The sequence below is a fragment of the Zootoca vivipara genome, chromosome 9, assembly GCF_965207765.1.
Source record: "Zootoca vivipara chromosome 9, rZooViv2.hap1.1, whole genome shotgun sequence".
Taxonomy (NCBI): Eukaryota; Metazoa; Chordata; class Lepidosauria; order Squamata; family Lacertidae; genus Zootoca; species Zootoca vivipara.
Genome location: NC_142592.1, coordinates 1,306,116 through 1,331,373, shown reverse-complemented (window position 1 = coordinate 1,331,373; position 25,258 = coordinate 1,306,116). Strand labels below are relative to the sequence as shown.

Here is a 25,258-nt window from a genome sequence, read left to right as displayed (position 1 = left end):
TGCAACTTGGCAACCTTAGGTGGAGTTTATACTATTGCAGGCCAGCGCAATTTATGGCCACTAAACCAGGAAGAGGAACTTGTGGCCCTCCAGGGGGTGTTGGACTCCAACTCCCATCAGCCTCAGCTAGCACAGCCAGTGGTCAGGAATGGTGGGAGTTGGAGCTTGGCAACATCTGGAAGGCTGCAAATTCCCCATTCATTCACCAAACCATACAATGCCACAGTGTTTAAGTGTAATTTTAATGCTTACATCTCAAAATAGGGAAACAACAAAGGAAGGAAAGGCTGCTGTAGTTACTTCTTGAGGGCAGGTAGCCCTTTTCTCTTACAATTTTAATTCAAAAACTTGTCCAGCATGGACTCAGTTGTTCTCAAAATGGGTTCCACATGGGGATTTTAGGCATGAATAGCAGGGAGAGAGGACAGACCGATGGAGCCAGCTCATTCTGTCAAGGGTAGCTTTAGCTTTTATTGCACTAAGCAGCGGTGAGTCAATAAAACATAAGGCTAAAATAGCTCATGAGAGGAAGGCAGGGACTTCCCTGTTTGAAGCTATTCATATGCTACACTCTGCCACTCACATGGTACGTGAAGCAGCTTATGAGCAAAACCATACTATAAAATCATAATGGCTTTACAATGGTCATCTTCATCTTTCAAAATCAGGAATACCACAGCTTAAGCTTTCCTGGAAGGATTCCCAAAGGTGCCGTTCACTAGAATCCAACACAGGGCATTAACCATGCTTGCCATGTGATCACCACCAAACGGAGTCAGCGCGTCACTGTTTTGAGAAGAGAGGCAGGCCACCAGTGCTGATTCAGCCCAAGGGTTCCTTGTTCTTCCCCACCTACTCCTTTAATTCAGCCAAGCTCTATATGAACAGGAATGTCCCTTTATACTCTTGGCTCCATGCCCAAGTCAGCTTCCCTATTGGTATACTAATGAAATGTTCCTGCCACTCAGCTGCTGAGCGATGAAGCAGCCACTTCATTAAGAGCTCTGCTATATATGTGAGTTCTTCATGCATGCGAATATCCCTGGAAGCAGAGAGCAGATTCTTCCCAGCATGGGCTTTGACTTGACCCCTTTCCGTATAGGAATTCGATAAGGAAGCCACAAGTTAGCACTTGTTAGCAATTAACTTTTCAAAATTATTAGGCAAATTGCTAAGGGTAGCTTTTGAGATGCTACTTAATGAACTGCTATTAGGAAGGATAAAGGCAGTTTTTCAGAGCATGGATTAATTTGCCCTGGTTTGCACAATTTCTTTTGCCATGATGCTGCCTTTAGTAGTAGCAGATTTTGTAAGGATTGTGTTGGGGAGGGGCAGGGTGACTACAAAAGCTTGCACAACTCTTTTTTAGAGGCAAATGTGGTGTGAGCATATATATCAGGCACCCCTGAACTTTGGCTCTCCAGATGTTTTGGACTACAATTCCCATCATCCCTGACCACTGGTCCTCTTAGCTAGTGATCATGGGAGTTGTAGGCCAAAACATCTGGAGGGCCGCAGTTTGGGGGTGCCTGATATATACCATGCATGGTGACTACATTTTCAAACCTAGGTGAAAACTGTTGTTTGCCTGTATCTTAAATCTCCACACACCATAGCTTAAGGGAGACTTTTGAAACAAAAGTGGTGAGAAGCAGCTCAAGTGAGTTCCGTCCAAAGCTGAGCATGTGCATCTCACACAATTCTCCTTCCCAAAGAAGAATGGAACAAGGGGGGATTTGGTCCTGAACAAGCCAGGGGGAAATGTCCAAAGTCACTCTCAGCCAAGAGTTGCCAATGTGAAAGTAAGTAGAGCCTGCTAGGTCAGACCACTGGCATACCTAGACCAGCACCCTCTTCCCACAGTTGCCAACCAGATGCCTGAGAGAAACCTGCAAGCAGGATCCGAGCACAAGAGCCCCCTCCCCTCCTGAGGTTTCCAGCAACTGGTATTCAGAAGCATTACTGCCTCCACCTGTGGAAGCAGAGCATTGCTTCCACAGTTCAAGGAGGCAGAGCATAGCTTCTATAACGGCTAATAGCGACTGATACACTTATCCTCCCCAAAAGTGTCTGTGTCACAATCTTGGTGGATCAGGCAATGCTGTGGACATAGTGTATCTTGATTTCAGTAAGGCTTTGGACAATGTCCCCCCCCCAATATATTCTTATATTTTTCTAGAAAAAGGGGTGCCAAAACTCACCATGAACTCCTCATTTGCTGTCTTGGCAATGGCAGTGGTGCCCATCTGAGAGATGCCAGAACAGAGTTCTGGTGAGTTCTGGCTGAAAAAAAGCCCTGCTTGTGGGGAAGCTGGTAAAATGTGGGTTGAACAAGGTAACTGTTAGGTGGATTTGTAGCTGGTTGATGAACCAAACCCAAAGAGTTTAATGGTTCTTCGTCATCATGGAAAAAAGGGACAAGTGGGGGCTGCATTGTTCTTCAACATTTTCATAAATGATTTGGATGAAGGAATTGACGCTCATTAAATCTGCCAATTATACCAAACCAGGAGGGGTAGCTAACACTGCAGTAGGCAGAATTCAGAATTCAAAATAACCTTAGGAGACTGGAGAACTGGACCCAAGTTAACAAAATGAATTTCAATAGGGACAAATGTCAGGTTCTGCACTTAGGCAGGTAGAACCAGATGCACAAAGATAAGTTGGGGGGCGCACCTGGCTTAGTACATGTGAAAAGGATCTAGGTGGACCACAAGCTTAACATGAGTTAGTGTGATGCAGCAGCAAAAAAAGCTAATGCTATTCTAGGCTGCATGAACAGAAGAATAGTGTGCAGATCAAGGGAAGTAATAGTACCACTCTATTCTGCATTGGTCAGACCACACCAGGAATACTGTGTCCAATTCTAGGCACCCCAGTTTAAGAAGGATGTTGACACGCTGGAGCGCGTGCAGAGGAGGGCAACCACAATGATCCAGTCTGGAAATCAAGCCTTATGAGGAATGGCTGAAGGAGCTAGGTATGTTTAGCTGGGAAAAGAGGAGACTGAAAGGAAATATGATAGTCACCTTCAAGTACAGTATCTCAAAGGCTGTCCCATGGAAGAGGGAGTGTAGGGCACGAACCAATGGCTTCAAGTTACACGAAAGGAGATTCCGACTAAACAACAGGAAGAACTTTCTGACAGTAGGAGCTGTTGGACAGTGGAACCTCAGGAGGTTGTGGACTCTCCTTCCTTGGAGGTTTTTAAGCAAAGCTTGGATGGCCATCTCTCTTGGATGCTTTAGTTGAGATTCCTGCATCGCAGCAGATTGGAACAGATGACCCTTGGGATCCCTTCCAACTCTACAATTCTATCATTCTATGAAGGGGCACTATGCACATTTGCTATGGTCCTATTTCTGCAGGATCAGCTGCACGCATTTTTCTGCCTGTGTTGGATTACCACATCCAAAATCTTTAGCAAAAGACCATGACTGAATGGGAATGGGTTTTCACTTTGTGCTTAAATGTAACATAAACTGCTAGTAATTTCAGTATTCTATCTAGCAGAAGCCTTAGAAGCAAAGTCACATAAATATAAGGTGAATATGTATAATGGCAATGAAAATAATAATTTAATAATCTAGATCTATACATATTTATATGGGTGGGGGAAAGCTTTAAAGGGTTCACACCACACATTATCTCAGTAATTCACAATAGGACACTGTAAGATATTATTATTATCCTGAGACGGAGTCCCAGGTATGAAAGGGAGTTTGTATCAAACATCAAATTTGGACCAGAGACTACAATACTCCCCCCCCTCCTGGATTTCTTTGTCTTTGAGTAGCCACCGGATTGTTATTTGTGGTGCTAGAAAGCCTAACAGTTCAGACAGATAAGAGAAAAGGCCCTGTTATTAATTTGCACTGCAGGCAGAGCTAATGAGTGCAGTACAATGCAGCCCATTCACAAACACCTTGGGAGAAAGAAAATCCGATAGTTCCCACAGTATAGCCATGGCATTGAGTAAATGGACCACCCCCCTTCCCCAAGGCTTGCTGGGGGGCTGTGTGACAAAGCAAGGAATCAGATTCAGAAGGGCCTCACCTCCTGCCGAGATTTACCTCCAAAGCCATCTTTTCTCAGAAGCTTCTTTGTAATGGAAGGTGCAAACAACTTACTTGAGCAGCATCCATAAGTATCAATCAAATGGAAATGGGAAGGACTATGGGCCTTGACTTCATAAAACCAGTGCTCTACAGCAAGGAGAAGTTTGAAGAGGCCCCCAAATGGATTTATTTAAATGGGCATGGACCTTTACCTGTGAGCGGCCATTTGGCTGTGAGTGGGGTGCCATTTGGAGAGGTTGGAAGAGATGTGTGGGTGCTTCTTCCCTGTGTTAAAAACTACCGGTACGTCTATGTTGTACCCAAGAGTCACTTCTTTTAAACTTCAAGGCTAGATGATACATGAAATGCATGAATGCATTTAATGTATCTTTTTTTTTCATTTAAAAAAGGAAAAACAGCCACAGGGGTATTGATCAGGATCACTACTGGTTCCACTATTCTGTGCTGGTCAGGTCACATCTGGAGTGCTCTCTTTAGTTTTGGGCAGCAGTTTTTTGGAAGGACATAAACTGGTTGGAACACACCCAGAGGAGAAATCTTTCTGGATGGTGTGGCATCTGGAGACCAAGGTAGCAGCTGTTTTATAGGCGGGATTCAATGGCATACCTGCAAATTCAGGATGTGTAATTAAACTGGATTTGGACTCTTCAGCAACCAACCCACCCCCTCCCCAGATTGAACTTTCGACAGTAAGGAAAGTGATGGGAACGTGGACTGGAAAGGCTCGACACAACATCACATAAGCAAATAAATCAGCATGAACGCTCAATAAACTGGCCATCTGGAAGCAAACTGTTCTGTTGAGGAATGGCTGAAAGAACTGGGAATGTCAGTCTGAGGAAGAGACAGGAGAAGGTGGGGCAGGATATCAGTTTTTAAGGTGTCATGCAAAGATGGAGCAGAAGAAACCATACACTCTACTTCTCCAGAGGGCAAGCATGGAAACAATGGGTGGAAATGGCAGGGAAATAGATATTGACTAAACATTTAGAAAAACTGTCTAACAGTATGAGCTTCTTGACAGTGAAAGAGACTGACCCAGAAAGGACAGACTCTCCTTCACCGGAGGCATGTTAGCAGAGGCTGACGGACCACCGGTCAGAGATGCTGCAGTTGCACCCTGCACTGCAGATCCTACACTGAGCAGAGGGATGGACTAGATGACCCCCAAGATCCCTCCCAAATTATGCCACTCTATGATTCCCCCTGGAGGTGCTATTCCCCACTCCCTTTTTTCACTGAAAATTTTAACACACAAACATCAGGAAACAAGAGATGCAGGCACAGGTTCAAGCACACAGCTTGCCATACAAAATCAGTGGCAACACCAATCCTCCCAAGGACAATAATATACCTCAAAAACCAAGAGGGACTGTGCTTGAAGGCATACATCAGAGGCTGCGGAAATATTGGAAAGAATTATAAAAGCAATTTGATAGAGGTGATCACGTCTGAGGCATGGGAAGCCTATATATATATATATATATATATATATATATATATATATATATTAGGCATAATTGGATTTTTTTTTAAATTGGGAATTGTATAATTAATTTGGATGTGATTTGTATTGGAAAATTTAATAGATTTTTTTTTTTAAAAAAACCCAAACCAAGAGGGACTGGGGTAGCTCAGTTGGTAGAGCAGGAGATGCTTAATCTTAGGGTCATTAGACAGGGGGCTGGACCAGATGACCCTGATGATCCCTCCTAACTCTACATTTCTATGACTTTACCAAGAGGTAAGTTCAATTCATGCCACAATGAGCCACGTAATTGTTGTCAAATTATGACTACAGCATCATGCAAAACTTGTGGGCGGGTTATGAATGGCTCTTCTCATGCTAGAAACAGAACTCCCATCTCAGCTGCAACAAAATGCTTTTTGGTGGAGTGAGTTCACATGTCCGCTTACCAGTTAAGCAGAAGCAAGAGATGAGACCCTGCACATGCCACGTTTGAAGCAGCCCTGGGTGTCTGCAGAAGACCTTTCTGCTTCTGCAGCTTCCCTTCCCCTCTGGTTCTTGTTTTGTCTCACAGCAAAAAGCAGCTGTGCGCCCTTAGCCTGGGGTATTCCAGCTTCAAGCCAGGGAGTCTGTTCATCTGCCAAAGCGTTGCACAATGTTCTGCACTTGGGACTGTTTTGTTTTATCCAAGTAACCAGCAACAAAAGTCCAGTGGCTTTTTCCTTTTCCTTTTCAAACATCCATAAGGCCAAGAACTTGGACAGAAACCGTTTCATCAGCATTGCATGTAACCATTTTTGTTCTGGTGCACATGGCAAGGTTTCAAGAAACTCCCTCGCCTCCCAGTAAACATCTGGGAACAACTGCCCAGTCCTCACAGGCAAGGGTGCCCTCTTCTGATGGATGCCTTCAAAAGAGTTCTAACGACTCACAACAGTGCTAAATCCCTCATTTAGCAACCATCCTGACATTCCACTTCAAACAAACAAGGATTTATTCACACTCTGAAAACTGGAGATCTTGAAAGTATGGAGTCCAGACGTCTGCACTGCTGAGAGTACATACTCTTCCTGAACCAACAGAATTGTTTCTTACAGATTAGCTCATACGATCAAGAATATGACTGCCAAGGAGATGGTGTTTTCTCCTTTCCTAGAAAACAATACTCCTCCAAATTAGAAGTTGTTTGTTACTATGATTGCTAGCTTGGGGAGAGGCACCATCCCTCAGAGTTAACAAATGTCTGAGAGGCAGGTGTTAATAATACTATAATATAATAATTTATTGCTTATACCCTGCCCATCTGGCTGGGTTTCCCCAACCACTCTGGGAGGCTCCCAACAGGTAAAGGCAGGCAGGCAGGCAGATATATAGGCAGAGAATCACAGATAGCCAAAGGAGGCACAAATTGGCAGTGCTTATTTTTAAAGAAAGGTTGAATTACAATGGCAGTGACATGAAGAAAAAGTGTCAAGGCCTTACCTTGTAAATACAGGACTTGGCATTCAAGAAAAACAACTCAATGGTAGCATTATCCTTTAGATAGGATATGCTTTCAATGTAGAACCTAGAAATGAAATGGAGAAGTCATATAAACACAGGAAAGAAATTGCAGCCACTAAATAAAGAGGACCCTGTGCAATCTTTTTATTATGTGAAAAAATGTGCTCAGAGGAGCCTTTGGGGCTGAGAGAGAGGAATTCTCCTTTTCTGTTTTAGTTTTAGAGATTGTGTTTTGACTCTTGGAAAGATTTGTGTGCCTCTTAAGACATGATCATTCAGAAATGCTGTATGTGTAAATCCCAGCCAATATGAAAGGCATTAATGCTTGTTTTATTTCACAGGTTGATTTATAGCTCTATACATCTTTTCAGCTGGGATGGTTTTCTTTTTCCTCTGTCCTTGACAACTGTGCTGCTTTGCTTCTTAAGAAATGGTTTCATCCTACCTTGGGGGGAGGCAATGAAGGGGAGAAGTGACCCCTGAATGTAGATTTAAAAGGAAACAGTCTGTGCCTGGAGCGCTGAATCTGGAATTTCACAACATCATGGGAATGCTGTACAGAAACAAATACTGCTCACATGAACCTGTATGTAGCTCTGGGAAAGAGCTAGTGCAGTAAGGTGGCTATGAGCCGTAGGTATGAAACAGCCATGCCCTCAGTCAAAATCTTACCTCTGACCTAAGGAGGGGGAGCAATGTGGTTCACTTTGCATTTTAATGCAAGCCTATCTAATCTGCACTTCCTGAAACAAATGTGTCAAACGAAACAGCTCTCCTTCAAAAGTCAGCTTTCTCTGAATTCTGTGATGCAGTTCTTCAACCAAAAAATGGGAACCAAAATGCATGTATTAGAGCAAAGTGCATATAAATAAAAATAACATGTGAAAATGCATTTTATTAGAGAAAATGGCTTGCAAAAATGTATTCAACTAAATTCCACACAAAAATGTGTACATTAGAAGAAATGCATGCTAACATGATGGTGAATTTTCATGAGGGTTCTTTTTTAAATTGCAAATTGAAGAAGAAATATGGTGAGCTGAACTTCCGGCCAGAAAAACAAGAAACTGAAATGAACAGATCTGCCCGCCCACACTCTCCCATGAACTGGCTAGCTATCACCTGCATCTTGGGAATATTCTATATCAGTGGCTCCCAATTAGGGATCTGGGGACTCCTGGGGGTCCACGGAACACACCCATGGGGCCTGTGGCCCCATCCCATGCCTCCCCCCAACTAATTTTTTGTCATTTTTGCATGGTAATATCATGGTCTGTTTTAGCACTGTGCGTTTTTTCAATATATGTACCGTAGCAATATATTGCTCCTCGCGTGAGGGAGAGCAGGGCAGCTGAATTCAAGGCACCGCCAATATTGCACGATGGATCTCAGCCGATAATGCTGCTGTTCTGAGCTGCCTTCCCTCACGCTGAGAGAGAACAGGGCAGCTGATCGCCCCACTCCAAGGCACCGTTGGCGCTCCCTTCCCCTGGCACGGAGCCAGGGCAGCTTTAATCAGTCTGCAAGAAAGCAGCAGCAGTAGCCACAGAGGACGGGCCTCTTCACGAGCTGCTACCACTGGCTGCCCCACGGATGGCGGCTTGATGCAGCCCCCATCCCCTCCCAATCAAACCATGTGGTGGAGGGGACTCTGCCCCCCTCCCCCCACCCACCTTATCTCTGGGTGGTTCCTTCCCTCATCCCCATGCCTGATCTCCAATTTCAGACATCGTGTTATATCAGAATATTGTGAGGCTTAACTGCTGATTTATCACAATGTTGAAAACGAGATATTGCTCAGCCCTAGTCTGTTAAATCCTTTGCTTATTAGGGGCTAACCCACATTTTGTTCAAAAAATTGCTTGGCAGAGATAACCACCATAGAGTTATCAACATTTTCAAAAGTAGGGGGTCTATGGCTTGACTTCTGAAAAATAGGGGGTCCTCAGGAATTAGCTAATTGGGAACCACTGATCTATATAGATGCTCTTCAAAAATGTTAAGGATTACCATGGTTGGGGTAAACAGTAGTTGATGGTGGCGATTCATTAAACTTTCTACCATTAGTCATTCGTTACACAAAAAGTCTCGAAGCAACTTACAATGCATTTAAAAAATAAGCACAAGTGAAATATGTTATAATACAAACACATTTGAAATACTGTATTTTCCCGTGTATTAGACGATGTTTTTTGACTCAAAAATCAGGTCAAAAAACTGGGGCTGTCCTATACACAGATAGTGGCGTGGGGGGAAAGCTGTGTACTGCCAGCCAGCTGATTGGCAGGCGTGCAACTCCCCCCCCCAATGCCGCTGCGGGAGGCATGCACTCTAGGGAGCGTTTCCCGCAGCAGCGTGGAGGGGAAGCCACCAGTCAACTGGTTGGCGCCCGCGCTCTAGGGAGCTTCCCGCCTGCAGTGGCATGGGGGGAGTGGCTGCCCACTTTGCCAACTCCCAGCAACAGCCCTGCTGGGTGATGGCGTGCGTGCAACCCCCCCAAAAAAGCTCAGCAACTTTGGGCCATCTTCCCTCATTTTCTTTAAATTTAGTCCCCCAAAATACACGTGGGCATCTTATACATGGAAAAATACGGTACTTGATATACAAGACGGCATAGGAGCCATCTCCTAGGTGCTGTGGTCCCTTCACGCCCCCCCTCAATAAAATATTTGAGAAGGCCAGACCCCCCTAAGTTGATGAACATTGCCATTCAAATGGAGTGCATGAGTCTTGTGGTCGATTATGTGGGGTGCAGCTTACCTGCCCCCCATATTTTATTCAAGTTGGCACCCCTGCAAGATGGTAAGGCACAAAAAGGACCCCACCTTGTCCCAACTATGCCTTCATCTGATAGTTTTTGTAAATGCTCCCACCACATCTAGCAGGTTTTTTTTTTGCTTTATCTTGTATTCCGCTTTTAAGCCAAGGTTTGTTAACAACAGAATCCAATGCAAATCACCTGCAGATGGTCACTATTTTGCAGGAGGGATTCAAGTGCATATTGAGAAAATTATGTTTGCACAATTAAAGTGGATTAAAGGGCTGTGTCGCCCAAGCACAACAAATCCACTTTCAAAAGGAATTGGGGCAATGCTACAGCATAGATTTAAAGCATATCCAACACACATTTAATGCACATACGGTAACTTCCTCCGAAGAATCATAGGAACTGTAGTTTGTTAAGGGTGCTGGGAACTGTAGCTTTGTGAAGTGAAAAAGACTCTGCCCAGGATTCTTTGCAGGAAGCCATGTACTTTCAATAGGCATTAGATGTGTTTTCATACTTTTTGCAGTTTGGAAACAAATGAAGAAACGAGTTGAAAAGTGTGGAATGAATGAATTACTAACAGTATAAACTGTTATAAAGGTATAAACAGCCTGCAAGCAAATCAAGATAATTTTTTTATATAACCAATCTACCCTACAAACAAAGGAAAACAAATGCTCAATAAAGACCAATATGGTTTAACCTGCTGCATAAGCTTTGTGCAAGCAAATCTGGATGACTGCTCAATAAATAGGTCTGGGGGGCTTCATAGTAAAAGAAAATATGGAAATAACAAAAAAACTTGCAGTGATCTTTTTCAACATACCTGCTAATATTTCTCATGGATTCATAGACATACTAGCCCACTTATTGTTTTTATAGAGCTGCTTAGGGTCACCAGATCACAACCCAAAGAACTCTCCAACCCCCTTATAGGCAGCATGTTGCCAGCGTCTCCCACACTGTTCCTTCTTAGGTCCCAGCACCCATCCATCCCTTTCCCCACCTGCTAAAACAAACAGAACTCTCCCTCTGCTAACCCACAGCTGGCAGGAGCAGAAGGTCGCTGATGTCATGGAAGGTGCCGGGGGAAGAAGCCCCAGCCCTTGTCCCATCCTCCTCCATAACTGCAGGACAGCAGCCAGGAAAGCAGAAGACTCACTGAGCACAACGTGTAGTTTTTCTCCCGCATGAGAAGTAGATTCACACACACACACACACGTATGTACCTACCTGACAGAAACGAGAGCTCTGTTGCATAGGGGCCTGAGCACAAGTTATGAAGTGCTCAGCTAAAATTTGACCTCAGAGGCCACCATACCAAGGAGCCTCGGGAAAGCCTTTCATTGGATCCCTCTTGCTTCTGTGTGATGCAGATAATGTTACTCTGCCTTCTAAGCCTATGACAGTGCAGTGTGACAAGCCCAGGATCTCTCCTTGGACTTCAGAGCTGGATGTGAGAATTACATTAACAACAGCTGTGAATGTCAACCTCTCATTGGAATGTTTCCGATATGCTTCTTACAAACTACATATTCACTTAAAAAAGAGAAGGAAGGAAGGAATGCAGATTTGTCCACTGGCACCTGACCCTGCTTACAGGTGTGAGCTGAAAAAGAAGGCACTCCTGTGGGACACCAGGGGGCAGCATTGCATTTCTTAAACCTACGGTGAAAGCCTGGCTGATGCTCTGAGCAATTCATACAAGTAAAGACGATCGGATAAAAAAAGTAGGAAACTTGAACAAGCACTGGGCTTTTTTTCAGCCAGAACTCAGTACTGGCACCTCTAAAGTAGGTGCCATTGCCATTCTAAGAGAACAAAGAAGGCATTCGTGGTGAGTTCTGGTACCTTTTTTCTATAAAAATAGCACTAAATAAGCATATATCCTCCTGTAGTCAAGAGCTCCACATGATATTTAGGACCTACAAAGAAAACCTCATTCTCCAAAGATCTGCAGTGCACATTGTATGCTGGGAAGTTCTTCCAAAATGTGTGTCAATATTAAAACAGCAGCAACAGCCGAGGGAAATAATTGTCTTCATTTAAAAGGGGCTGGAGCCTTCTAGAGGATCTTTTGGAAAAGTCTTCTATTGTTTGCTTAGAAAACCGGAAGTTTCATTTATTCACTGTGACTTTATAGCTGGAGATGTAAGAACTTTAGAGATGTAGCAGTAGTACAATGGTTTTCTATTTTGCCTGGCAAGAGTTAATAGTTTCCTAGGTATTAGCATAAATATTATTTCCATAAGCTCAATAATGTGACCCCTTTTCATGGAAGTGCTAACTTCTGTTAGTGAAATTTTATAGTATGGGTAAGTTTCTGACATGCGCAACTTTGTTTTTAAGAAAGGCATGGAAAATGTGAATTTCAGCACCTCCCCAGTTTCAAATTTTCCATCCCCACTACAGACATTCATTTTCACCATCTGCGCATGTCAGAAACTTACACTAAAAGCATTGGAAATACATCTGAACCTTGTTCCGCTTGTTGGTGTAAGATCTTCAGAGACAGCATCTCTCAGTTTTGAGACCAGAAGCCTGTTCAACATAAGTCACTCAGTTGCTCACTAACAGCTTTGGGTTTTTCATCGCATCCTGTGTTCTCTGCCACATCTACAACCAAAGGTATTATTCACAGCATTCGAGATTATAAAGACTAAGGCAATCTATATTAATTTCCAAGCAGCCTAAACAGAATAGAAAGAGCTATTCCTTCAATTGTGATACATGAAAAAAGTCCCTGCTGGCATTTTGACAGAGAAGTCGCATCGCTAAATAACGTATTTTTCGCTCCATAAGACACACTTTTTTCCTCCTAAAAAGCAAGAGTCAAGGCATTGATCCCCTTCATGGATCAATGCCTTGTCGTAAGCGAAGGGGCTTGAATAACTCAGAGAAGCTATGAGCTATGCCATGCAGGGCCACCCAAGATGGACAGGTCATAGTGGAGAGTTTTGACTAAACGTGATCCACCTGGAGAAGGAACTGGCAAGCCACTCCAGTATCCCTGCCAAGAAAACTCCATGGACAAAGACAACAGGCATATAAAAGTTATGACGCTGGAAGATGAGCCCCTCAGGTCGGAAGGCGTCCAACATGCTACTGAGGAAGAGCGGAGGACAAGTACAAGTAGATTCAGAGCTGATGAAGCGGCTGGGCCAAAGCCGAAAGGACGCTCAGTTGCGGATATGCCTGGAAGCGAAAGGAAAGTCCGATGCTGTAAAGAAAAATATTGCATAGGAACCTGGAACCATGAGTGGAGGTAAGCTGGATCTGGTCAAAAATGAGATGACAAGAATAAATATCGACATCCTGGGCATCAGCGAACTAAAATGGAAGGGAATGGGCGAATTCAGTTCGGGTGACTATCATATCTACTACTGTGGGCAAGAATCCTGTAGAAGAAATGGAGTGGCCCTCATAGTCAACAAAAGAGTGGCAAAAGCTGTAATGGGATGCAATCTCAAAAATGACAGAATGATCTCGATACGAATCTAAGGCAGACCTTTTAACATCACAGTAATCCAAGTTTATGCACCAACTACCGGTGCTGAAGAAAGTGAAATTGACCAATTCTATGAAGACCTACAACACCTTCTAGAAATGACACCAAAGAAGGATGTTCTTCTCATTACAGGGGATTGGAATGCTAAAGTAGGGAATCAAGAGATAAAAGGAACAACTGGCAAGTTTGGCCTTGGAGTTCAAAATGAAGCAGGGCAAAGGCTAATAGAGTTCTGTCAAGAGAACAAGCTGGTCATCACAAACACTCTCTTCCAACAACACAAGAGACGACTCTACACATGGATATCACCAAATGGGCAGCATCGAAATCAGATTGATTATATTCTCTGCAGCCAAAGATGGAGAAGCTCTATACAGTCAGCAAAAACAAGACCTGGAGCTGACTGTAACTCAGATCATCAGCTTCTTATAGCAAAATTCCAGCTTAAACTGAAGAAAGTAGGAAAAACCACTGGGCCAGTAAGATACAATCTGAATCAAATCCCTTATGAATACACAGTGGAAGTGAGGAACAGGTTTAAGGATTTAGATTTGGTGGACAGAGTGCCTGAAGAACTATGGATGGAGGCTCGTAACATTATACAGGAGGCAGCAACGAAAACCATCCCAAGGAAAAGGAAATGCAAGAAAGCAAAATGGCTATCCAACGAGGCCTTACAAATAGCAGAGGAGAGGAGGCAAGCAAAATGCAAGGGAGATAGGGAAAGATACAGGAAACTGAATGCAGATTTCCAAAAAACAGCAAGGAGAGACAAGAGGGTCTTCTTAAATGAGCAATGCAAAGAAATAGAGGAAAACAATAGAATGGGGAAAACCAGAGTTCTGTTCAAGAAAATTGGAGATATGAAAGGAACATTTCGTACAAAGATTACCATAATAAAGGACAAAAGGGGTAAGGACCTAACAGAAGCAGAAGACATCAAGAAGAGGTGGCAAGAATACACAGAGGAATTATACCAGAAAGATATGGAGGTCTCGTACACCCCAGGTAGTGTGGTTGCTGACCTTGAGCCAGACATCTTGGAGAGTGAAGTCAAATGGGCCTTAGAAAGCACTGCTAATAACAAGGCCAGTGGAAGTGATGATATTCCAGCTGAACTATTTAAAATTTTAAAAGATGATGTTGTTAAGGTGCTACACCCAATATGCCAGCAAGTTTGGAAAACTCAGCAATGGCCAGAGGATTGGAGAAGATCAGTCTACATCCCAATTCCAAAGAAGGGCAGTGCCAAAGAATGCTCCAACTACCGCACAATTGCGCTCATTTCACACGCTAGCAAGGTTATGCTTAAAATTCTACAAGGCAGGCTTAGGCAGTATGTGGACCGAGAACTCCCAGAAGTGCAAGCTGGATTTCGAAAGGGCAGAGGAACCAGAGACCAAATAGCAAACATGCGCTGGATTATGGAGAAAGCTAGAGAGTTCCAGAAAAACGTCTACTTCTGCTTCATTGACTATGCAAAAGCCTTTGACTGTGTCTACCACAGCAAACTATGGCAAGTTCTTAAAGAAATGGGAGTGCCTGATCACTTCATCTGTCTCCTGAGAAATCTCTATGTGGGACAAGAAGCTACAGTTAGAACTGGATATGGAACAACTGATTGGTTCAAAATTGGGAAAGGAGTACGACAAGGTTGTATATTGTCTCCCTGCTTATTTAACTTATATGCAGAATTCATCATGCGAAAGGCTGGACTAGATGAATCCCAAGCCGGAATTAAGATTGCCGGAAGAAATATCAACAACCTCAGATATGCAGATGACACAACCTTGATGGCAGAAAGCGAAGAGGAATTAAAGAACCTTTTAATGAGGGTGAAAGAGGAGAGCGCAAAATATGGTCTGAAGCTCAACATCAAAAAAACCAAGATCATGGCCACTGGTCCCATCACCTCCTGGCAAATAGAAGGGGAAGAAATGGAGGCAGTGAGAGATTTTACTTTCTTGGGCTCCTTGATCACTGCAGATGGTGACAGCAGTCACGAAATTAAAAGACGCCTGCTTCTTGGGAGAAAAGCAATGACAAACCTAGACAGCATCTTAAAAAGCAGAGACATCACCTTGCCGACAAAGGTCCGTATAGTTAAAGCTATGGTTTTCCCAGTAGTGATGTATGGAAGTGAGAGCTGGACCATAAAGAAGGCTGATCGCCGAAGAATTGATGCTTTTGAATTCTGGTGCTGGAGGAGACTCGAGAGTCCCATGGACTGCTAGAAGATCAAACCTATCCATTCTTAAGGAAATCAGCCCTGAGTGCTCCCTGGAAGGACAGATCGTGAAGCTGAGGCTCCAATACTTTGGCCACCTCATGAGAAGAGAAGAATCCTTGGAAAAGACCCTGATGTTGGGAAAGATTGAGGGCACTAGGAGAAGGGGACGACAGAGGACAAGATGGTTGGACAGTGTTCTCGAAGCTACGAACATGAGTTTGACCAAACTGCGGGAGGCAGTGCAAGACAGGAGTGCCTGGCGTGCTATGGTCCGTGGGGTCACGAAGAGTCGGACACGACTAAACGACTAAACAACAACAACAAGACACACTTTTTTCCTCCTAAAAAGCAAGAGGAGGTGTCTGTGCATCTTATGGAGCGAATTCATGGTCCCTGGAGCCGAATTGCCCAGGGGTGAAAAGCAGATCCAGCTTTTTTTTTTTTTAAAAAAAAGAAAGAGTTAAAGGCTAACAAGAGGGAAAGAGAACCCACTCAGCAGCTGATTGCAAGAGATTGGGAGGGAGATAAGAGAAGCTAGCTCCCTTCCTGGCCCCACCCCTTGCCCAGGCCTCCATTGTTGTGTTTCCCCAGTGACATGTGACTGGTTGATTAGATTTTCTGTCAAAACTGTAGAAATGGCTCCCTTTCCTTTCAAAGCTGCAGAACTGTGATTTGAACTCCATAAAAACAGGATTTCCCCCCTTTGCAAGGTAAGCTGCACAACTTTGAGCTGATGCTCAAAAAAAATGGAGCTTTCCCCCTTTGCAAAAAAACCTACACAACTGTGAGCTGATGCTCAAAAAAACCAGGGCTTTCCCCCTTTCCTCCTCTAAAAATTAGGTGCGTCTTTTGGTCAGGTGTGTCTTATGGAGCGAAAAATACGGTGGATGGCCTTCATTACGGAATTCCCAGTTCTCGCTTACACTGTCTTTGCCTGCATCGCCTTCCATCCCTAAATGATCGCTTCCCTAATCCCTTCCATGCTATTACTCTCCACCTGGAATCCTCTTCCAGCTCTTCCTTTTGGGGCAAAGGTCTTAGCTCAGCCCAGGCTTGCACTTGACTATTTTGCCAGTGACTCTTCTGTGGATCCTGCCTGCCACTAACACCCTGGAGGTAGGATCCGTTAAGCAATTCCTTCTTTGCAAATTCTGATATGAACTGCCCTGACCTGTGCCTCCTCAGCTAACGCGCAGATCAGGATGCAGTTATCTCGTGTGTGTGTGTGTGTGTGTTGTACTTCCCTGAATTTTGCAGCATAGTTTTTTTTCTCAAAATACATACACAAACATGCATTTTAGGATACAATATGTTTAGAAATGTGTACTCTGAGAGGAAAAATGCATTTGAATATGGATTTCCTTGTGATTAAAAATAACTACATATTTTTATTGAAAAGCATTTATAAACTACTGGAAAATATTTTAAAAATCTGTAAGATTAATATGGAAATGGGACAGAACGGACTTTTAGAAACTGACTCAGGTGAGGAACAGCCTGATCTAGTTCTACCTCCCTGGAGATAGTTTGAAAACTGGATTATCCTAACTTGGGTTGCAAGAGCTGAACATAGAAGCCCCTACAATTGCTACTCCCCACTATCACAATAAAGATTCGTACATTAAATAGACAGTAGGCATAAAACAAATCTGCCATTCCATTCACATATGCTGCTGCTGCTGCACAAAATGCAAAGAGCTTGTGGCCAGTTTCCCATCGAATCCTGTGTTCTAACCTCCATTGTAAATCTTTAAAAGCATATACCATAGCTTGGCCAGGGCAGGGTGGGGGGCACTGAAAAAGAAAGAAAAATAGCCCCATTGCTGATCTGTTAAGTAATCAGCTGGAAAGGAATAAGAAAAGCAACAGAAGCCTTCCTCCCCTCTGAGCACAGGGCTCTCTCTATTGATTTTAGCATCTAGCTCAGGGGTGGCCAACTCCCAAGTGACTGCGATCTACTCACAGAGTTAAAAACTGGCAGTGATCTACCCCCCCTTTTTGGGGGGGGAGGTTCTGGTCAAAGTTGTTGAGCTTTTTTAGGAACAAAAGTCCTGTTTTCGGGTTTCAGGTGAAAGAGTTGTTGAGCTCTTTTTTAGGGAGGGGAAAGTCCCATTTTTTGGGGGGTGCAGGTGTTTCCAAGCACAATTCAAAGTGCTGGTGCTGACCTTTAAAGCCCTAAATGGCCTCAGCCCAGTATACCTGAAGGAGCGTCTCCACCCCCATTGTTCAGCCCGGAAACTGAGGTCCAGTGCTGAGGGCCTTCTGGCAGTTCCCTCCCTGCGAGAAGCCAAGTTACAGGGAACCAGGCAGAGGGCCTTCTCGGTAGTCATGCCCACCCTGTGGAACACCCTCTCACCAGATGTCAAGGAAATACTGTAAAGAACTTTCTGACTTATAGAAGATATTTGAAGGTAGCCCTGTTTAGGGAAGTTTTTAATGTTTTATGTTTTACTGTGTTTGGTGTTTTAATTTGCTAGAAGCCTCTCAGAATGTGTGGGACAACCCAGTCAGATGAACAGTATAGTAATAATAGTAGTAATAGTAATAGTAATAGCTTTCCCCAGGGAATTTTACTGCTGAATCAGAGCAAACAGCAATCTGCGAAAAACCTGATTGCCATTTGCTCCAATCCAGTGATAAAACACTCAGAGAAAGTGCTGGGACAAAAAACCAAACCTGCTTGGACATGACACCTTAAAGCCCATTCTGTGCCTAGAAAGTTAGTGCAAAAGGAAGTCTGGATGAGTCCTAAGATAAGAAAAAAGTCTCTTGGTATCGAGCTACATGATAATAGGGTCTAGATCACTATGCTCCTCCCATACCCCACCATTCCTGTTTCTGGAGATACCTAGCTATAGTGCTGAGTTGCAGAAGTGATGGCTGGAAGTGCAGACAGAGCCTGCTAAATATTTGCTTTGGACTCTTGAGCTTTATTGTCATCATTTGTAATAGGCGTGGAACCATTTCATTACACTGCAGTCCATGTTACCCAGAAGAGTTTTCACTTGTTCTGCTGAAGGTTTTAATAATTCCCTCCTCCTGTGCAACTTTTGTCGGTGATTACCAGATCAAGTAGAGAGGCTGTACTCTTGTCTGTTTCTAATAAAGACGTTTCTTTCACAATATAAGAAGTCCCTGAAAGCTTATTTCAGAACTTTCAGCAATGTGAACAGAGTGATTTATTTTGGTTATAGTGAGAGTGAATCATCACCCTTTTTTTCTGAGTAGCTGCATGGGAATATTCCAAGGAAAACTGATTTTTTAAAAAAGATACAGCATATATTGTCTCTGTATTTGGAGATGGGCTGCAGCCCAGTGGAAAAGAACATGGAAGAAGCCTCCGGTTCAGTCTGTACCATCTCCAGGTAGAACTGGAAATAATTTCAGCCAGAAACCCAGGAGAGCTGCTACCATTCTGTATAACTGAGTTAGGTAGCCTTATGGTCTAACACCTGCCTTTCCATCTCACAGTGATATGATAAGAGGCAGTTAACATAACTAAAAAACACACCCTACAATATCATGAATGGAAAACAAAAATATAGTCAGAATAGCAGCAAAATTACAAAACAACAACAACAACAACAACCCTACAAAACAATTTATAGTGGCGGATGTGTGTGTGTGTGTGTGTGTGTGTGTGGAGTCAAGAAAATCACACAAAAAAATCATCAAATGTCATAGAATAGAAATGGAGAGAAAATTGATTTCCTGGGTCAGGAAGCTTCAAATCTTGGGCACTGTAAAAAGAAAAAAAGAGGCCCTTTCTTCTTGTACTAGTCAATTTTACACCAGACTGTACAACTGTACAAAAAAAGGCCTCACTGAACGTATTGGACAGGTAAACTATTTAGGCTTCAAAAGGTAATGACTGGCACTCTGAGTCCAGAAACAAACAGGTACGCAGTGCCTTTCGTATGAAAAAGGAGACCGACTCCATTAAGAGTCTTGCTGCTGCTCTTGGAACTGGCTGAAGTATCTAGTTCCATGATTATGGTGGTTCAACACTGATGCCAAGAAAGACAATATCCAAATAATGATTTGGAGACTGAAGAAGCAGCAGGTATCCCCATCGCATCCACTTTCTCCTGCCCCGTTTTCTGCTCCCAGGATCCCCCTCTCCTTTCTGTGTTATGTGACAACTACGGTTTCCTGTGATACCCCAGCTGGGCAAACTGTGATCAGCTGGGCAAACTGTGATCAGCTGGGCAAACTGTGATTTGCTTCCAGCCCATTCTTCAAATCAATGGTTCAAAGTTGGTCTGGCAAACCAGTTTCAAGGAAATTCTGTTTGCGGTTCCATTTAGGTCTCATGTCAACGTATGGCTGGAGGAAACCTGTAAAGAAAGACAGAATCTGCCCATAATAGTGAAGGGGGAGGACAAGGAGGGTGTGTGTAAGCCTGCAGCACTTAAATAATGTTCAGGCATTTGTCTGAATGTGTGAAGGGTTAGACAAGGGAGGGAAACAGGAGCAAAACCCCTCCCCAGGGTCCCCAAGTGCAGTAGCTGCCCCTCAGATTTCCATGCAATAGGTGCAAAGGTCTGATTGGACACTCTCAGAAACCTCCCCCCCCCCCAGCAGAATAACCCTGGTTTAGCAGGGTTTCCAATCACAGGGACAACGTCTAAGCACATGCCATCAAACATACTATAAAAACACATTCAACCTTTGGCAATATCATGTGACAAACTAATGAGAAGCTGGCATGTCTGAGGAGATATGGGGGGTATGACTTGCGAGTGCACCCTTGCCTGCCATAGCTTCATATATTCACACAAACACAGTCTACATATGTCTTCTTGCACTGAAATTTTCCATCACTAACTTTCTTTTGTCATGTCACCCACAAGTATTTATCCGGTTCTCTCAACATAACTGCTGGTTCCCTTTTCCTTTTTTTACTCCCAACATCATGGCTTCTTCCTGCGCTGAGTTAATCCTTCACCCTCTCATTTTAAATGCTTCCCCAAAGCTCACCATTGCAAATAACACTTACTTTAAAAACAAAAAAAGTTAAAATATACTTTATTGAAATTATAAATTAAGAACATACATTAATCAAACAAAAACAAACATATCAGTTATTCCAAACAATAAATACAAAATCGAAATCCTACACAATTAGCCCCTCCTTCCCCCTCTGACACCCCTCCAGTACCTTATCAACTTCTGTCCTAAAGCATTATTTCAATATGCATTTCGTATTCTCTTCTATTTCTTTGTACCATTTTATACCTTTTTGTCTAATCCCCATACTTTCCCTTTACCTTCCTAATCTAGGCACACAAGCATATCATCTTTTGAGCAATATTTTGCCAAATACACTTCGTAACATTTGCATTCGTTTTTCAAATTTTGCTTCGATTGATTCCTTATTATTGCCGTTAATTTTGCCATCAATAGGTGTCACAGTGGCCGGAGTGGACTACTTCAGAGTAACGACGCTACGCAGCTCTGCATTTTATTCTTTTATTGGTGCTGCGTATTTACAGTGCTCAAGTCATTGCTATTTACACGGAGCGATGTTGTCAGTCGGTTTCAGAACCTCCTAATGGCTTTTGGCGCGTCTTTCTCCAACACAAAAGCTTTGGCAGACCCATCCTCTTGCCCCTCCTCTTCCTGCGTAATTCTGGAGTTGGGGGGATGGGTCTTCCCCCCTTACTTGCCCCTTCCTGTCCCACCTGGGACCCTGGCTCCTCTACCTTGCCTGAGCCTCGGACACGACTTCCTGCTTCCCCACTGGAATCGGAACTCTCCCTGCTTTCCCCTTTGCTCGGGGACGGGCTTGAACTCAGGAGGGGAGGGACTTCGCGATATCCCCTGTCCCTCACATCCACCCCCCTCCCAAGCTCTCCTTCACCCCTCCCCAGGCCCCCCCCATGTGTCGGTGACGACTGGAAGCCTAAAAACTCGGTGCTCTCCGAGCCCGTTGGTGTGAACACCTCCCCCCAGTCCTGCGAGCCCCCCCCTTCCGCCTGGGAGGACGGGAATCCCAAAAAGTCCGTGGCGTCAGAGCTGGTGGGGGTAAAAATGTTTTGCCAATCTGCTCCTTCCTCTGACTGGGTGGATCTTGGCGACACCCATACCTCATCCTCTGGTTCCTCAAACTCCGCTTCCCAGCGCCATGGTGAGCTGTTCTCCCGTGCCTCCTCCTCCTCCCCCTCCCTTTCCATGTGCCAGGGCTTGGGTCTGTGGGGAAAGAGGGCGTGAAATTCTTCCACCAAGAATTCCTCCTGTATCTGAGTGGCGGGAACCCATTCATTCTGGGACGGTGGAGCATCCTCCCATGCCATGAGGTACTCCAGGCCCCCCACCCCCCACCTTGAATCCAGGATGGCCGTGGCCTCATTGAGTTGCTCCCTGCTTTCCCTCTCCCCCCCTCCCTCGGGGGTTTGTTCGCTGTCTCTGAGCCTGCTGCTTTCCCTGTACGGCGACAGCAGCGATCTATGAAACACTGGATGCACCCTCATGTCCTCTGGCAGTGCCAGCCTGTAGGCCACCGGGTTGACCTGTTGCGTGACCGTGAAGGGGCCCAGCCATTTGGGTGCCAGCTTTTTGCACCTCCCTCTGGTGGGAAGGCCCTCCGAGGACAACCACACCTTGTCCCCCACCCTGATGACCTCCCCTTGTCGCCTGTGGCGATCTGCCCCCTTTTTGTACGCTTCCTTGGCCCTCTCCAAGTGTTCTCTGAGCTGCTGGTGCACCGTCTCCAGTTCCTCTGCCCAATCCTCAGCCTGTGGGCCCTCCTCCTCCTCCTCCCTCTCCCTCTCTGGGAAAGATCTGAGGTCGCGCCCGTAATTGGCCTTAAAGGGCGACACCCCTGTGGAGACGTGCACTGCATTGTTGTAGGCAAATTCTGCTAGTGGCAAGCGATCCACCCAGTCCGTTTGCCGCTGGCTGACGTAGCATCTCAGGTACTGCTGCAGAATGGCGTTGACCCTCTCCGCTTGTCCGTTGGTCTGCGGGTGTCTAGCCGTCGACAAGCTGACCTCCACCTGCAGGAGGTTCATGAGCCGCCGCCAGAACCTGGAAACAAATTGGCGGCCACGATCCGAAATAACCCTTAAAGGTAATCCATGCAGTCTGAAAATGTGATCAACAAACAGTTTGGCTGTCTCTTCTGCCGAGACTGCCCTGGCACACGGTATAAAGTGACACATTTTGGACATGAGGTCCACCACCACCAACACTGCAGTCTTACCCCTGGACGAAGGCAGATCTGTGATGAAGTCCATGGACACCACTTCCCACGGCCTGTGTGGTGTGGCTAAGGGCTCCAGCAACCCTGGTGGCGCTGCTCTGACCACCTTCGCCCGCTGGCAGGTGGTACAGCCCCTTACATAGTCTCGAACATCTTCCCTCACCCCTGGCCACCAGAAGTGTCTCATGACTAGGTGAGTGGTCTTGTCCCTTCCAAAATGCCCCGCTGTAGGGTTGTCGTGCATCTGCTTGAGGACCGTACGTCGAAGCTGGGTGGTGGGTAGGTACAGCGCACCCTTGTAGAAAAGCAGCCCTCTGCGTTCCGCAAAGTCTTTTGCCTGCTCCCTCCCCCCTCTCAGTTCTCTGAAGATGCGGTTGGCAAATTCATCCGCTGCCGTCAGTGCTGTGAGTTCTGCCTCGCTCACCACTGCTGCTCCGCAGGACCATGCCGACGGGGGGAAAATGTGCCTTGGGGCTGGTGGCGCCTCCTCCTCCATGTACTCTGGCTTGCGGGAGAGGGCATCCGCCCTGACATTCTGCTCTCCTGGGATGTAGTGTATGGAGAAGTTGAAGTTCGAGAAGAACTCCGCCCACCGTATCTGCCGCTGGTTGAGCACCCTGGCAGTTCTCCAGAACTCCAGGTTCTTGTGGTCTGTGCACACCTGGATGGGGTGCTTGGCGCCCACCAGGAAGTGTCTCCAGTGCTGGAACGCCGCGTGGATCGCAAGAAGTTCCCGATCAAAAACTGTGTAGTTTCGCTCGGGCTGGGTCAACTTCCTGGAGAAGAAGGCACAGGGTCTCCACTCTCTGTTGGCGTCCAGTTGCAACAAAATGGCGCCCACAGCCTTATCAGAAGCATCTGTTTCAATGCGTAGGGGCGCGTCCTGAACCACGTGGAACAGGTTCTGGTCTGAGGCGAACACCCTCTTGAGGCTTTCGAACGCTGCTTGCGCCTCTGGTGTCCACCTGAACTTCTGCTTGCCTCTCAGGCAGTCAGTGATGGGAGCCGTAACTCGAGAGAAGTTCTTGATGAACTTCCTGTAGAAGTTGGCAAAGCCTAGTAGGCGTTGGGCATCTTTGCGCGTCCTGGGGCTGTGCCAGTCCAGGATGGTCTGCACCTTGTCCTTGTCCATTGCCAGCCCCTTGTCTGACAGCTTGTAGCCCAGGAAGTCCACCTCCTTGGTGTGAAACTTGCACTTCTCCAGCTTCACATACAGGTGGTTCTCCTTCAGGCGCTGTAACACCTCCCTGACGTCCTGCACGTGCTGCACTGGGTCGTTGGAGTAAATAAGGATGTCATCCAGAAAGACCAAGCATTTCCTGAAGAGTAGGGACCCCAGGACGTGGTGCATGAAGGCCTGGAAGCATGCTGAGCCCCCTTGCAACCCGAAGGGCATCACCAGATATTCAAAAGAGCCCAGAGGCGTGAACATCGTGGTTTTCCACTCATCGCCTTCCCGGATCCTGATCAAGTTGTACGCCCCCCTCAGGTCTAGCTTGGTGAAAATCTTGCCTCTGCGTGCCGCTGTCAGGAGATCATCCACTCTGGGCATGGGGAAAGCCACTGGCTCTGTCACCGAATTCAGCCGTCTAAAATCCACCACAAGACGGCGCTGTTGCGTGTCTTTCTTGTCCACCCAGAAGACCGGGCTGCCCCCTGCTGCCTTGCTTTCTCTGATGAACCCCCGCTTGAGGTTCTTGTCGATAAAAGCGCGCAGATCCTCCAGTTCCTGGTCTGACATGGCGTACAGCTTGGCTGGGGGTATAGTTGCCCCAGGCACCAGGTTGATCTGGCAGTCAAAAGGCCTGTGTGGGGGCAGGTGGTCGGACTCCGCTTCACTGAAGACCTCCTGCAGGTCCCAGTATGGTTTGGGTATCGCCTCACCCCCTTTGACGTGCATGGTGGCCACCGTGGCTATCGGAGGCCCCTCCCCTGGTTGGTGCTGCATGCAATGTTCCAGGCAAAAGTCCGATCCAAAAGTGATGCATCTCTGATGCCAACTTATGGAGGGGTCGTGGCGCGCCAGCCAGCTCATGCCCAAAACGATTGGGGGGTCTGAGATGGTGGTGACGTTGAATGCCAGTGTCTCTGAGTGCCTTCCAACCGTCATTCTCATGGGGGGGGTTTGATGAGTGATGGCCCCTCCCAGCAGCTCTCTGCCGTCAATGGTTGCCACGTGCAGAGGAAAATCCAGCTGCAGAAGCTGGATCTGGTGCTCTTCTGCAAAGTTTCTCGAGAAGAAGTTGGCTGAGGCACCACTGTCAATTAGGGCGAGGACCGTCAATGGATAGCCATTTGGGAGCGTGAGCGTCACTTCTAGAACCACTCCTGCTCTGGGAGGGGTGGGCTGGCTCTGCTCCTCTCTGTGCGGGTGGGTGGGCTGGGGCTGTTGTCTGCTGACTGTGCCTGGCTGCCGCCCCTTGTCTCCTGCAGCCAGGCTTTCCCGTTTCCCTGCTGTGGTGCTGCGTCAGTGGGGGAGGGCACAACCGTTCCCGCCTT

At 45.8% G+C, this 25,258-nt stretch overlaps 1 protein-coding gene across 6 annotated transcripts in view; it reads right to left on the bottom strand.

Annotated features, from left to right (window-relative positions):
* The window catches only part of FRMD4A (FERM domain containing 4A), a 346,110-nt gene that overhangs the window by 99,114 nt on the left and 221,738 nt on the right, over positions 1-25,258 (bottom strand). For 5 of the 6 annotated variants that reach the window (XM_035127381.3, XM_035127379.3, XM_035127378.3 and 2 more), the window contains exon 5: positions 7,030-7,114. The exons of the other annotated variant lie outside the window; for it this stretch is intronic. In XM_035127381.3, coding sequence (XP_034983272.1) covers positions 7,030-7,114 — 85 coding nt within the window. The remainder of the gene's footprint in view (positions 1-7,029; positions 7,115-25,258) is intronic. 6 annotated transcript variants of the gene reach the window in all.